Genomic DNA, 16,576 nt, shown 5'->3' on the forward strand with positions numbered 1-16,576 from the left:
TAGATCACGAGGGACACGAAAAACGCATTACGCGGCCGAGATAAAAGTCTCAAGGCAGGCCTGTTCGGTGGAACAAGATCATTAATCGCCGGCTCACGGGGACCATAGGGATTTTAGTCACGGCTCCGATTCGACGCGGAACCACCTGTTCCGAAGCTTTTACAACAACAACCGTTTCGCAACCGTCTCGTTTCCACCGTGAGACCATGCAAATGCATTTCACCACACTCCGCCGCGTTACCATTGTTACCCACCCCTCGCCATTTTCGCCACCTCCACCATTTTCACGCCGATCCTTTCCAACGGGCAGCCACGGGGTATCCTGGTTTGCGAAATGCGAACACGATAGCTCTGATCCGCTCCACGCGTGGAAATAATTATCCCTACCGACACCTACGATCCATCGGATAATTCCGATCGGTTTCGTGCAAGTGGGATTGCATCCCGGTGGATGCAGGGACGAATTAATCAGGGACCACTCGGAAGATCCTCGCAGATGTAATGGTAAAGTGACCGAAGGTTAACCGGAGAAAAATTTCGGAGAGGGTGGAACCTATCGATCGTGTGATCCACTCGTAACGTGTGATCAATTGCTAATGGGATGTACGAGGTAAGGGAGAACAGTGGTTCCTTCAGCATGTCAAAACGCTATTCTTTTTGTCGAAGCATTTGAGTCATTAGAGAAAGGACTTCGATGGTTTGACAGACAATAAGAATGTACGACAGGAATTCTACGCAGCAGTTTACGATCAAAGATTTATGTGACTTAGCAACTTAAAAGATATAACGAGGTATTTAGGTTTTGCGAAAAACTGTCCATTTTGTTCATTTCTAATTGAATAAGGAAGTTTAATCTAAAAGAAAGTGATTGTTTTATTATTCAAACATTCTACTATCCGGCCATTTTTGTCCTGAACGAGAATTTCTACTGTATAATGATTCAAAAAGAAGATTTTCCCAAATTAATACAACCTGATCGAGGAAGGAAAATCTCAAACTGTCGGATGGTAATAGGTTAATCATCTACTTGGTATGAAGGTAATTGCTTAATGAGTTACATCTTCTGATGATTTAACATAGTAATATGTTTATTTAAACTGGGCGAAGTACGATGGTCCAAAGCGTCTGCTTTTTCGTCCAGCAGGTTCACTGCGAGTTGATCAGGCTACCTATTAACCCTTTGCACTCGACGATCTTTTGGCTAAAGATGAGTAGGAGTTGAAAGATTTTCTGCTATAAAGCTGGCGATATTTCTTTCAGTAATAAATAAGAAATCGTATAATAATCAACACGTCGAATTATTTAATTTCGATAGCTCGCACACCGTTATATTATCTTAAATTTGACATGTTAATTAATATCTATCTTCGAAATTTTGTGAAATGATGACTGACGGTCACCTCTCGAGTGCAAAGGGTTAAGTTTCTCATTATACTTTCTCCGAAATTCACTGTCTCCGTTGCTACTGATAGCATTTGCAGATCATTTTTGAATTTAAATCTGAATTGTCCAGTGAGTTAATTAGTAGCTAATTGATCAAGATGGCTACTAAGTCTTTCATCATACTTTCCCCAAAATTCACTGTCTCTGTTACTATCTATCATTCTTACTCTCCCTTGAAATTTTTCTAATATTCGTATAGTAAAATATAAATCTGAGTGCCCAATTACAATTAAAATTCCTACACACCGATAAATTAACCGATGCTTCTGGCCCAACGCCAATAAAATCGCAAAGAGAGATCGAAACGCGCAACCCAGTGTACTAAATCTCGCAAACACCGACAGAGCCATCTATCCGGGGAAAGGAAGAAAAATAGAAGCATGACGAAGCAACTATAATTTGCTTAATAAGCAGCAACAAATACGGAGAATTTTCCAGCGCGAGGAGTTATGCCGGCTGTCAACTTATGGCAACCCGTCCCATACATGTGTCAAGTTATACGACCTTGATGAACCTTCATCCTCGGCTAACGGGAGAGTATCGCGGCGCAACGCGGAGGACAAACTTCCATCGAGAAGACGGATGTTCCCCGCACGGCCATAAACGGCGAATTATTTATCATATGGGCTAAATGTTACGTCCGATAAATCTTCGGCTAGGCCACGCTTTCCGAGAGAATGCAACCCGACTTTTTCCCCTTTCATGATCGTTCCAACGCCGTATCATCATTCTTCGTACGGACGTCGTGCAAAGCTCCGTTAAACCAGTAACGAGTACTCGAACTTTCGTACGAGCTTGCGCGTACGACGTTGTAAATAGTCCGAGGAATCCGTATCGAGCCGAATGTCGTCGGTTACGGGGTAATTTCCAGGTATTTTAGTATTAATAAATCGATCGTGTAACGGAAATTTGACGGTACGTCGACTGGTCCCCAGGAAAAGAAGGCAGATTACGACAAGAAGGTGGAGAGGGGGGCGGAGGGGGCTAATTTGGTTGCATAAATCAGTAACGACGCACCGGCTTATCCGGACTAACCTCCCCGGAGGAACGTTAACGAGGTATTTAATAAGGTTTAAGATAAATTACGTAGTGGAAAAATACAGGCAATCTCGGGCAGGATTTTTATCGATTGCGATATTGCAGATCAACGAGGATTTAATGACTGCATAATCGGAAGTTCGATAAATAGGAAATTTCGTTAATCACTATCTACCGTGCAATGTGCTCTTCCAACGAAATATCGCTATTTAGAATACACGGATTTCTTAACTCGAATCATCTCCAGTCAGTCCTACAGTACTCGCCATCTTTGAATTGTTATCTCCGAAATTTTGCGGTTAATCAATATCGTAATTAATATACGGGAATTATTAAAGTAATCACTCGGGGCGATTAAAAATTCTTCTAATTCCAGAATTGTGAGTTTGACTCGTGAAGAATTTTGCCTGTCAAATTTCGCGATTATAGGTTATATCAATCACGTAAAAAATTCGAACAAATTTTGCAGTTAATCAATATCGTAATTAATATACGGGAATTATTAAAGTAATCGCTCAGGGTGATTAGAAATTCTCCTAATTCCAGAATTGTGAGTTTGACTCGTGAAGAATTTTGCCTGGCAATTTTCGCGATTATAGGTTATATCAATCACGTAAAAAATTCGAAGAAATCTTGCAGTTAATCAATATCGTAATAAATATACGGGAATTATTAAAGTAATCACTCAGGGTGATTAGAAATTCTTCTATTTCCAGAATTGCGAGTTTGGCTCGTGAAGAATTTTGCCTGTCAAATTTCGCAATTATAGGTTATACCAATCACGTAAAAGATTCGAAGAAATTTTACAGTTAATCAATATCGTAATAAATATATGCGAATTATTAAAATAATCATTGGGGGAATTAAAAATTCTTAGTCCTCTGTATAAGAATTGTGAGTTTGACTCGTGAAGAATTCTGCCTGTCAAATTTCGCGATTATAGGTTATATCAATCACGTAAAAGATTCGAAGAAATTTTACAGTTAATCAATATCGTAATAAATATATGCGAATTATTAAAATAATCATTGGGGGAATTAAAAATTCTTAGTCCTCTGTATAAGAATTGTGAGTTTGACTCGTGAAGAATTCTGCCTGTCAAATTTCGCGATTATAGGTTATATCAATCACGTAAAAGATTCGAAGAAATTTTACAGTTAATCAATATCGTAATAAATATATGCGAATTATTAAAATAATCATTGGGGGAATTAAAAATTCTTAGTCCTCTGTATAAGAATTGTGAGTTTGACTCGTGAAGAATTCTGCCTGTCAAATTTCGCGATTATAGGTTATATCAATCACGTAAAAGATTCGAAGAAATTTTACAGTTAATCAATATCGTAATAAATATATGCGAATTATTAAAATAATCATTGGGGGAATTAAAAATTCTTAGTCCTCTGTATAAGAATTGTGAGTTTGACTCGTGAAGAATTCTGCCTGTCAAATTTCGCGATTATAGGTTATATCAATCACGTAAAAGATTCGAAGAAATTTTACAGTTAATCAATATCGTAATAAATATATGCGAATTATTAAAATAATCATTGGGGGAATTAAAAATTCTTAGTCCTCTGTATAAGAATTGTGAGTTTGACTCGTGAAGAATTCTGCCTGTCAAATTTCGCGATTATAGGTTATATCAATCACGTAAAAGATTCGAAGAAATTTTACAGTTAATCAATATCGTAATAAATATATGCGAATTATTAAAATAATCATTGGGGGAATTAAAAATTCTTAGTCCTCTGTATAAGAATTGTGAGTTTGACTCGTGAAGAATTCTGCCTGTCAAATTTCGCGATTATAGGTTATATCAATCACGTAAAAGATTCGAAGAAATTTTACAGTTAATCAATATCGTAATAAATATATGCGAATTATTAAAATAATCATTGGGGGAATTAAAAATTCTTAGTCCTCTGTATAAGAATTGTGAGTTTGACTCGTGAAGAATTTTGCCTGTCAAATTTCGCAATTATAGGTTATACCAATCACGTAAAAGATTCGAAGAAATTTTACAGTTAATCAATATCGTAATAAATATATGCGAATTATTAAAATAATCATTGGGGGAATTAAAAATTCTTAGTCCTCTGTATAAGAATTGTGAGTTTGACTCGTGAAGAATTTTGCCTGTCAAATTTCGCAATTATAGGTTATACCAATCACGTAAAAGATTCGAAGAAATTTTACAGTTAATCAATATCATAATAAATATATACGAATTATTAAAATAATCACTAGGGGAATTAAAAATTCTTAGTCCTCTGTATTAGAATTGTGAGTTTGACTCGTGAAAAATTCTGCCTGTCGAATTTCGCTAATTCTGATTACAAGCTATACCAATCTCGTAAAAGATATGACGAATTTCTAAAATCTTGATCCAATTTTCTCTGAAATTTAGTGAAACTGAAATGAAACTAAAAGTGAAGCTGAAAAATAGTATATAGAAGTCAGCAAAAATGAAATACTACTCCGATATCTAATTTTCCCTAATTGAATCAGAGTGCAATAAAATTGATATCGATTAGGAGGTTATTTAATACGACACGTGTTCCCACGAATACGAAGTGGATATTACCAGGGAATAACGATGGTATGAAATCAGCACTTGGTAGGCTACGTATCCTCCTATGACTCACGATATAATTCTAAATATCAAAGGGTAATAAATCGCACGCCATCTCGTTACACAAATAACAAGATCGTTCGAACCACGTGTCCCACAGCAGCGTTCCTGGCATCTCTGGATCTCTAGATATCCACTTATTCATCGAACATTACGAACGTCACGCGATTGTCAGAGGGTACAGAGACTTGGGCTGAAAATTTCGCAAGGATTGGCCAAGGGACGGTGGTGTCGCAAACGGCCGAGGAAATCAATCAATCTCGCTCGAATTAAATATCACGAGTGTTGGGAATATTTACGGATCGATTTACGATCAATTAGCCGACCGATCGGTAGAAATGTTACTCGATATTGGGTCACGTATGGCACCTGCAACGGGTTTCAATCGGGTGCCAACCACCGCGCCGCGAGTCATAAATAGCTGGACAGAATGGTAATTATAGATCGGTAACGTTAGAAATATCATTCACGTGTTTCGGTATTACGGAATCGATCGAATAATGCGTAGCTTGTACGCAACTTAAGCCGCGTGTACGTTTCCAATGTACTCCCATGAGCGATCGCAGTGACGCAACGCTGTCGAGAACAGGTTGGTACTATGCGTAACAAGTAATTAGCGACTGTTAGACCGTGCACGTTCCACTGCCTCGACGAGGTGACCCGACATTGCTTTATGTGTTACAGAATAATATTCCCTATGGCACTACTGAATTTAACGAGTTTTTCTTTTTTAATTCTTGGCGAGTAGCGTAGATTGGAATATAATTATTTCTCGTACTTAGATATTTAGTGTCAAGATGTCTGACGTGGTCTGACCATAATACGAGTATTCCACTTACCTAATAGCGCCAACGTATCGTACAAGACATAGTCCTGTTGATCCTAGTCTAACAGGAACCTAATCCCAAATTATTTGACAAAAATTCTATATGGTTACAAAAATTTACGAATTTTATTTATTTATGCAACCCTTTTTGTTCACTATGATTAGGTCGAGAATATCAATAAGAAGAATTTGGAAGAATTTTAATACGAATTATGCAAATGCTTTGTATAAAATTCCACAGTTCAGTGATGATTGGAATATTTCTAGGGATGTTGCGAAGATGTTAGTTACAAAAGTTACTAGGGCTAGTGTCCCTAGAGAGATTGAAGATAAGGTCTATTTACCGAATTTGATGAGGAAGATTGGGATATTTGGTAAACTTTCTGGGGATAATCATAGACTAGGGAATTGCCTGGTTCATTCGCGAAGGTTGCGGTCGTCGGTGTTGCAAACGCACCGAAAAACGCGCGTGTGTGGGCGGGATACTGGGGAATAGCATCCACCATGCTCGGTTACTCTCCACCGTATGGTGTACAGTTAGGCGTGACGCAAGCGCGAGCTCAGGAACGGTATGAGATCCCAATTATCGGGTGCTTCCGGTTTCTAAGGGTCTCTCGGTTGCTTGGAACAACGCCTCTGCCAGCGTTCTCGAAGCGATGAAACGCTGCCAGCAATGGGAAAAGCGTGCGAGCCACCGGTGTGCGAATTGAATCGTGGCTAAGGTGCTCAATGGAATTGCTACGTAATTTATGGCCATGCTGCGGATGATTAAGGACCATCTGATGTAGCGTGTCAATGGGGACTAACTATAAATGGTGCTGACCCACGAACGTTCTCGTAGGTATGCTTCGAATTTTTCCTTTACAATGAACCTAGCTCGACCGGTCAAACGATTGGGAGACGAGGGAACGAAACGAGAAGAATTTTAGAGTAAATTGGAACATCAGGAGATATTGGGAAATCAATTACACCTACGGCGGAAAGTATTCGAATGATATAGCAATTTTAAGAGAGTACTATAGTCATTGATTTTACCCCCTCAAAGCCATTTTCCGTCAACAATAAAATCACTGCACGCGAACTGACATTAAAATCGGAATTCTTGCGTCAGGAAACTTGGAATACGGATTTTTTAGCCTTTTTACGTTCTTTAACCTTCAAGCTACCTGTGGGTAAAAAATCTAAAAAATCGGACCACGGGGACTGCCATTTTCATACGCACGAATGCGCCGATCTGCGTATCGATTTGGCAGACTTTGGAAATACGTAGCCTGTCTCTATCCTTTGACTTTTTTAAACGTTTTATACGTCAAAAAACTCGTCTTAAAGAGCTCTAAAAAATATACTAAAAAAATCTTTTTTTTTTAACCCATACGATTTTTGCCGATTTTTCGAGTCCACGGTGGATACATCGGTTTGCCCGATTTCGGAGAAATTTTGGAACGCGGATTTTTTAGCCTTTTTACGTTCTTTAACCTTCAAGCTACCTGTGGGTAAAAAATCTAAAAAATCGGACCACGGGGACTGACATTTTCAGACGCACGAATGCGCCGATCTGCGAATCGATTTGGCAGACTTTGGAAATACGTAGCCGGTCTATCCTTTGACTTTTTTAAACGTTTTATACGTCAAAAAACTCGTCTAAAACAGCTCTAAAAAATAAGCTAAACAAATTTTCTAGAGTTCGATTACGTTCGTGACCTATTGTATGTTGAATGAAAAATTTAGCCGATGTTACTATTAAATTTTCGTTGTCGTCCATGATTGTTTCCCTTCGTCTAATTAATTTTCTAAATACATATCGTGACAGAAACTATGGTAATTGACGAAAATTCGAGCGCAGTTAGCTAAAATATCGACACTGTCGAAAAATATCCCACTCTCAACGAGGTTCCTGCAATTTTATCGTGCAATGTACTATACACCAAGAAGGTGTCGAGAAAATAATATACGAGACACACGTCGATAACGTGACCGGTGTACGAAGCACGCGTTGATAACGTTTTAGAAACTTCGTTAATCGCGCGTGAAGGTATCCTCGAAAGAACGCGGCTTTTAAACACCTGATGTTAAAATTAAAGACGCGCCGGAGATATACGCTCTGACCACCATAGTCATTCCGCGTGTTATTGCGGAAGTGGCGTTCGAACGATCGCGGGGAACCGTTCGCGGTGATCCACGACAATCGGATAAGCACGAAGATCACGGTTGTAAAAGTACCTTATAAAGCCACACTTTATACGACTGTCCCGAGCTATCCATCTTCTCCCTTATACGGTGATTTCTGTCGTTTAGAACGAAATACAAAGACAGCTTCATCGGCTACTACGTAACCAACTCGCGTACTTCAAGGTTGGATCGCTTCGACGTAATTAGGATTTTCTCGTTTTAATTTCGAGTCATGGTAATTACGCTAGAAACAGCAGATTTGGTTCTTAATTTCCTGGATGGTTCATTAAATAATTTTTCAAAAATTACGCGTGGAATATTAATTTCATTCTGGAGAAATGACTTCGTTTCGATTTTTTGTTTCAATCTAGGGGAATTTAGCGTCGAGTCGTGGTAATAATGTTTCAAGTTCGAGGACTGCCCGATAACTATAAAATTTCCGGTTCTACGCTTCGAAATGTCAAAGTGATACGTGGAGTACTAATTTCATTCTGGAGAAATGACTTCGTTTCGATTTTTTGTTTCAATCTAGGGGAATTTAGCGTCGAGTCGTGGTAATAATGTTTCAAGTTCGAGGACTGCCCGATAACTATAAAATTTCCGGTTCTACGCTTCGAAATGTCAAAGTGATACGTGGAGTACTAATTTGATTCTGGAGAAATGACTTCGTTTCGACTTTTTGTTTCAATCTAGGGGAATTTAGCGTCGAGTCGTGGTAATAATGTTTCAAGTTCGAGGACTGCCGGATAACTATAAAATTTCCGGTTCTACGCTTCGAAATGTCAAAGTGATACGTGAAGTACTAATTTGATTCTGGAGAAATGACTTCGTTTCGATTTTTTGTTTCAATCTAGGGGAATTTAGCGTCGAGTCGTGGTAATAATGTTTCAAGTTCGAGGACTGTTGGATAACTATAAAATTTCCGGTTCTACGATTCGAAATGTCAAAGTGATACGTGGAATACTAATTTGATAGCGAAGAAATGACTCCGTTTCGATTTACGGGAATTTAGCGTTGCGTAAGGAAGAAATCCTGCTTTTATCCCAAAACTAAATTTCAAAAAAACATGGAAGAATTCGTAATTTATGCTTACGATTGAAACGAAAAGTAGAAAGTTGGAATGGGCTGAATAAAATCACTCGAATGAATTTACAAAATTTACAAAATTATAGTACGTGCACATTTGCAGGCAAAAATTGAGAAACAGTGACCATTTGCAAATTTTTATACAAGTCAAAATTTAAAGTAGCCTTTATAAAATTAATTCTTCACTGATGTACCTCATTTTAACCTCTGAATTACAGATAAACGACATATGCTGTATTAGTACTTGACGTGAAATTTTTATTTTTGAATTTTAATATAAATACCAAGACTGTGTATATGGTGCCAAGTTGACGTCATGTCACCAATCGTAGATTAACCCTTTGTACTCGACCATTTTTTGGCTAAAGATGAGTAGAAGTTCAAAGATTTCCTGCTATAAAGTTAACGATATTTTTTCCAGCAGTAAATAAGAAATTCTATAATAATTAACACGTAGAACTGTTTGACTTCTATATCTTACATACCTTTACATTATCTCAAATTTGATATATTAATTAATATACATCTTCGAAATTTTGTCTAACGGTGACTTCAAGAGTCACTTAATAAAATTTTGGAGATCGATATTAATATATCAAATCTGAGATAACGCAACAGTGCCTGAAGTATCGAAATGAAATAATTCCAAGTGCTAATTATCACACGATTTCTTACTTATTGCTAAAAGAAATAACGTCAGCTATAGCAGAGAATCTTTAAACTCCCACTCTTCTCTGAACAAACAATCCTCGAGTGCAAAGTGTTAAGATACGCATGAGAACAAAAATTCGCAAATGATCACTCTGTCTCTCAACTCCACCCGGTAGCAGCCAAAGATTCAACCTACGAAAAGCTGGAAGAAAGAAAAACGAAACGTCTATCCTGGAAACAGGATACCTTGGACGATGCTTCAAAACGAGACACGAAATATCATATACATGCATTGTCACGAAACTGAAGGATGAATTCCTACCTGATTGATGTCGCTGCCCAGGTCTCGCGCGCTCTTTGCGCTCCTCAGCTGGTCGCCCCTGTACTCCCTGTACCTGATGGTCACCTCGTCGTCGGTGAGGGCGCCACTGCTGCTGCTCCTCGCGTTCTTCTTGTTCTTCTCCTCCTTCGCCTTCTTCTCCTTCTTGCTGAACAGCTGCTTCACCTTGCTCATCGTGCCGCTCTTCTTCGCCGCCTTCTTCTCGTACTTCTTATCCGCGCCTGACGGCGGCTTCGCGGTCACCGGCGGCGACTTCGTCATGTCGTTCGTGTATTTATCGTACTTGCGTTGCTCCGACGGCGTGAGATTCATGTTCCGATCGGTGTGCCGTCGCTCGTGCTTGATGAACTGCCTCGTGACGAAACCCTCGTCCTCGGACTCGATCTGCTCCCTGCGGTCCACCTCCTGCGAGTCGCGCCTGTAATCGTTCTCGATCCCCGAATCGGCCAGACGATCCTTCCGATCCGAGTCGCTCAGTCGAGTCTCGCGATGTCTGCGCTCCGTGTGCGTCCTGGTCTCCTGCTGCCTGGTGTGTCTGGACTTGCCGCCATCGTGGTAGGCCCTGGGTGGCCTGGTGGGACTCTCGTCGAAGGGTTCCAATCGGCCGACGATCGTCTTCACCCGCGGACTCTCCCTCGCGTCGGAATCGTCGAAGTAATCCAGTCGATTGCGCGACCTACGCAGGGGCTTCTTGGGGTCCTCGTCGAGCTTCCGGTGTTCCTTCCTCAGCGTTCGCGACGTCTCGTCGAACCGAGTCTCGCAACGGATCGAGTCCCTGGCCGTGGTGTCGGAATCGTATCTGCTCGAGTTGTACCCCCCACGATCGGTGCGTATCCTCGGCGGAGAACTGTCGTAATCATCGTGGGTAGGATGCTTGCTGCTGGTGTATCGTTGAGTGGTGCGCGTCTCTTTGTAGTACTTGGACTCGAGCTGACTGGTGGTCATCTGCGAAATATCGGTGTCGTAGTCGTCGTTTGGACCCTCGCGCAGGCTGTCCAGGTGTCGTTTAGCGAAAGGAGACCTCTCCTTGCGACCGTTCATAGCCGGACTGTCCAACAGGGGTCTACGCACGTCCCTGGCGTTCACGTAGTCGGCGTGGCTGCTCAAGTTCTCGTGCGACCTGGTCGTGTACTCGCTTCTGAGCGCCCTGACTCGCGAATTCTCGCCCACCTCGTCCAAACGTTGCGTGGACTTGCTCATACCGCGGATCGATTCGAAGTTGTTCTTCTTCTTCGGTAGATAACTGTCCCGAGGTCGGACGTCTCTGTCGAGGAAATCGTCGCTCTTGGAGAATTTCCTCTCGGTCGTGGTGAACTTCTTGGCGAGTACGGGCGATGGGAGGATATTATTCTCCCTGGACTCGGCCCGGAAGTGACGGGTAACGGTATTCTCCTCGGGACGCAGGTTGGACGACTTGTAAGGGCTGGTCGAGTTTCTGGGTGCCTGGTACCGGTCCTCGGGACTGGTTCTACTCCTGTCGCTGAGGAACGGCTTGAAATCGCCCGCGTAGCCCTCGTGCGTTCGCGTCTCGACTATATACTTGTCCCCGTACTTATCCGTCCTCGTTTCGACCGTGTACCCGTCCCTCGGCTTCGTGTCGATATAGCCGTCCGATGGAATCTTGTTGGTGATCTTCTTCTCGTAACCGTACACCTTACCGTTGTCCTCGTGTATCTCCTTCTCGAAAATATACTTCTCGCCGTTGCTGTTGGTGCGCGTTTCCGTGATGTACGTGTCCATGTAGCGTTTAGGCGAGGCCACGCGGTTAGGAGTGACCGGCGAGGGGACGATGGGCTTGTCGATGATCTCGTGCTCGGATTTCTTGATCGGCACGTTCGCGCTGTTCTTCGCCGCGTACATCTCGTCGGCCTGCAGCTTCGACTTGATCCTCGACTCGAGCAGGTCGCGTCTGGCGCTCAGCTCGAACGTTTTGTTCGATATCCCGCCTTGGCTCGGCCTGCCGGAGAATTCGTTGCTGTCCCGTTGCCTGGCATCGGTGCCATCTGCTCTGCCTCTGCCGGACGTGTCCACGAATACCGTGGACGTGTATTTCTCCGGCTTGTCGTACACACGTCTGTCGATGTCGTCCAACTCGTGACGCCGTTTCACGTCCGCGTTCCTGCTATTCCTGTCCTCCTCGTATCTGGATTTGAACGCGTTGATCTCGTTGTTGCGTCGCAGGTCGCTGCTGTACGAGTAGTCCGTTCTACGGTACTCCTTCTCCGCGGGGCTGTTCTCGCGTGACGAGTCCTTCCTCTCGAGACCGAGGCCCTCGTCGCTGTCCGAGTGGCTCCTCTGCGCCTTCTTCTTGTCCGGCTGCACCTGAGCGTAAATCACGTTGGTCTGCGGGGGCGGCGGACTACAGGACTCGTTCGGTCTGGTGTAGGAGAACGGTCGATTGTTGTTGTGACCGAATCCAGGGCCAGGCGAGACCATCGTTTTGGTCAGCTGCGGCGGTGGCGACCGATCGCTGGATAATCGGTGAATCATCTTGTGTATCGTTGACTCTTCGCCGGTTCGTTGCTGAAGATCGTATCGGCTGCTGTGCAGCATGCTACTTGTACCGACCTTGTCTACTTCGTCGATCCCGGTGTTCTTTGCCGGTGAAGGGGTCCGGGTTCCTGCCTTCTCTTTCCTCTCTTCTCCCTCGCCCTTCCTCTCCTTATCGTCCGCCTCTAGAACGACAGGTATGCGTCTCACGGTTCCCTTATTCTCTCTCCTCGGCGATATCGGTGGCTTCCCGATACCCGCTGCCTCTGTCACCTCGCTCTTCTCTCTCGTTGTCACCGTCCTTTCCGCGAGTTCCCTCACCTTCGCGGCATCGGTGCCCTCCTGCTTCCACTTCTTCGCCTCCGGCCTGTTCCCGTTCTCCCCGTTCTCCCCGTTCTCCACTTTACCGAAGTGAAACGGCTGCTGATCCACGTGCGGCGACGCCTCGATTATAGGCGACAATTGCTTCTTCGCCCGGCTACTCCCCAAATGCGATCCCTCGCTCTCGCTTCCGCTCCGCTTCCGATGCGATCGCGACGAGCTCTCGACGTCGCTCGCGCTACGACCCACCGGCTTCCGCTTTCTCTCTAACTTCGGGGAGAAGAACCTCGCCAGGGGACCCCTTAGCTTCTTCGCGCTCGCATCGCTCGCGCTTCTCTCCAATGCCTTCTTCTTCAGCCTCGGTGTCTCCACGAGGTCCGCGCTGCTGGTGGCGCCGAATTCCTCGCTCCTGCGTCTCACATCGAGCGGCAGTTCCGGCCTCTTCTTGTTACGCCGCGCTGGTAGTGTGCTGTATCGACCTGGCAATCGCCTGTTGTCGTGGGCAACGCAGTGAAGGCTGCCCGCCTGCTGAAGCACCAGCGCCGCCTCCTGGGCTAGGTCCTCCTTGCTCCTCGACGCTATGCTCTCCTTGTGCACCGGGGTGGCGATCAACCTGCCTTCGCCATCTCCTGCCAGAGCCGCGGTCACGCGGGGTGCTCCACGTCCTGCAACAATCCCATTCATAGCACCCGTTAACGAGGGACTTCGAACAGGGAGAATCCTCGCAGGAAAGTGGCAATGGGGCGAAATTAGTAGCGCGAAGGCGGAAGCCGATTCGACGCAGGATTGAAATTAGGTATCGACGGGTCGTCGTGGAGGTACTTCGACGTTGTGGCAATTCAACGGTTTCGAAATCTCTGCCAACGCGTTTGATATAAACCGCGAAAGCAAGAACAAACGAAGCTGTGGGAGCGGTTAGCTACGAGGTGGCGGAATATCGCGTTCTCTATGCTAAAAATATTCAGGGACGGAACTTGCGTCACAACCTGCTATTACGCGAGAGGAAAGAAATGCGTAATTTAAAAATTCTTTCCAAGGTACCCGCGGCGCAACGTGGGCTCCAGTGTTTAAGTAATTCCGTCGGTCGGGCCCGAGTATGCGTAATATTTCACGTATTTAGGGTAACTACCCGTTTACCTTGCCAAATAACACGCGAAGCTTTCTAACAATCTCGTTAAGTCATTAACATCGAAGCTTTCGCGGCTCGTGCCGGCGGAGCTTAATTCTCTCGGCATTACGACGTTAAGAGGAAAGTTTCGCGCGGATTATTAAAAGCGGGGAATAACGAATTAAGGCTTAAGCAACACCGAGAAACTAATGCGTTCCTTCATAGTTCTCCTCTGTTAATTCCCTCTCGTATTAACCTTCGCGGTAAATCGTTCAGGCATTAGCTGTCATTTTTACAAACACGCGCCAGTAATTTCCGACTCCGCATCATCCTAATTGCCGCGCGATTATGGTCGCGCCAGCGATCAAACGGACTAATTATCATTCGTTTAGTCCGACGCGATCAATCTGTTCGAAATCAACCTAACCCGAATTTTCGACTAATTCCTTTCGCGGTAGTAAATCCCAATTTAAATAGAAATCCCAAGATACACAAAGAGAAGACCAATAAATACGAAGAAATAAAAGAGTCTACAAAATTTGACATATTATTGAGATGAGTATCGAAAGGATGCCGATGAACCAAACCTTCGTTTTCAATGACTATGGCGTATCAGGTGGTGCCAAGTGTGTCAACTCCGCGAGCAAGGAAACTGTCATAGTCATCGTTTATTAACACGATTCTGTTCAGTTTCTCGCGGGGCCCAAATCCGTCTGTCAGCGCGTTAGATGTTGGTCAACGGACCCAATTCACAATTTTCAATTTCCACGTAGCAGGATGTACCATAATCGTTTTGAATTACTATCAGCAAACTCGGATTTTACAACCAACGAAACGATAGAACAGAGCAGCAGACTAGGAAAGATTTTACCACTCATAAACATATCGGCAGACAATTATGAAAAATATAAAAGAAACTACGACCTATTATTCGAATTGTCGAAAATCACCTGGAATGTGTTTAGTCTGTTTTAACGAATGCCATGCGACATAGTATAATTTAATATTTCATCCTGAATATAAATTAATAAAAAGTGTTAATTAATAAAAAAACATAATGTGTATATTTTTAACATTTTTATCTTACATATCCTATATTTATATTTCAGTGCTCTTAAATTCCTTTTAAAAATCCAACTGACAATCCTATCTAACTTAAACGAGAAGCGTGGCAGCCATATTTGGGTGACGGGGCCCCTTGATGACATAGCAGTCATCCAGATGTGAATGACGCAGTGACGAACGTGTTAATCGTCATTAGCCAAGTCGTAATGAACATTCGACGATGATTTTCTCCTTCTCATCCTTTTCCTCCCTCGATCAACGACGAAAATGGAGGAAAATAGGGAATGACAGAAATAAAAGGGGGAAAGGAGGAGAAAATAGGGGGAAATGGGGAATACGCGAATTCCACGTGATCCGTGACTTAACGAAGGGGGGCCCGGATGGCAGAATTTTAATTGGACGACGCCGGTCGTCCGAAAACGACGTCCATTAGCAGCAGCGCGGAGGGGGCCGGGGGATTCCATGGCGGATAATGGATTATTCCACGAGCGACCAGGCGCATTATTGGATTTGTAAATTAGCGATTTATGTTAAGCAGACCGGGTTGGTCGTTAGCGGTTAATCACCAAGTTTAATCAGGTGCTAACCGCTACTAGAACAAGTCGGATAGGAAGAGGGAGGATGGAGAGGGGATGGAGTATCGCCCTCGTCATCTTTATAATCCAGCAACGACAAGAAATTACCGTCTCCTCCCTGCCGGTCGTACCTTTCGCCACTGACCCGTGCAATCGATCGTTAAATCGAAACAAATATCGATACAGCGGTCGAGCGCCGTTTAATTGCCGTTCGATATAATCGAGGGTAATCGACACTCTCGGGTAGTTGTATTTCACGTTCGATGAGAGGTCGGAAGCTAGCTTCCATGTTCCATCTCGTTCGTGGAAAGTGAAATTAGGACGATCAACGTGTCTCTATGATCGATCACTCGTCGATCCACGAAGGATCCTCTATTTTATTTTATCTTTTTTTATTTTTTTATTTCAATAGGAGGATATGATGATTGGTACTTAATTTTTTAATAGGTGATTTAGGGAATTATTTGTCTTTCTGAGGTGTCACTGGTCGATCCATGAAGGATCCTCTATTTTATTTTATTTTATCCTATTTTATTCTTCTATTTGAATAGGAGGATATGATGATTGGTACTTAATTTTTTAATAGGTGATTTAGGGAATTATTTGTCTTCCTGAGGTGTCACTGGTCGATCCACGAAGGATCCTCTATTTTATTTTATCCCTTTTTATTTTTCTATTTGAATAGGAGGATATGGTGCTTGATACTTAATTTTTTAACAGATGATTTAGGGGCTATTTGTCTTCACAACGTATCACTCATCGATCTATGAAGGATCCTCTATTTTATTTTATTTTATCCTATTTTATTCTTCTATTTGAATAGGAGGAT

At 43.1% G+C, this 16,576-nt stretch overlaps 1 protein-coding gene across 1 annotated transcript in view; it reads right to left on the bottom strand.

Annotated features, from left to right (window-relative positions):
• The window catches only part of LOC108552082 (uncharacterized), a 153,788-nt gene extending 140,105 nt beyond the window's left edge, over window positions 1-13,683 (bottom strand). The window contains exon 1 of the mRNA XM_017906481.1: window positions 10,171-13,683. Coding sequence (XP_017761970.1) covers window positions 10,171-13,683 — 3,513 coding nt within the window. The remainder of the gene's footprint in view (window positions 1-10,170) is intronic.
• Window positions 13,684-16,576: the final 2,893 nt, after the last annotated feature.

Source organism: Eufriesea mexicana, unplaced genomic scaffold (assembly GCF_001483705.2).
Source record: "Eufriesea mexicana isolate 0111107269 unplaced genomic scaffold, ASM148370v2 scaffold5473, whole genome shotgun sequence".
NCBI classification, from domain to species: Eukaryota; Metazoa; Arthropoda; class Insecta; order Hymenoptera; family Apidae; genus Eufriesea; species Eufriesea mexicana.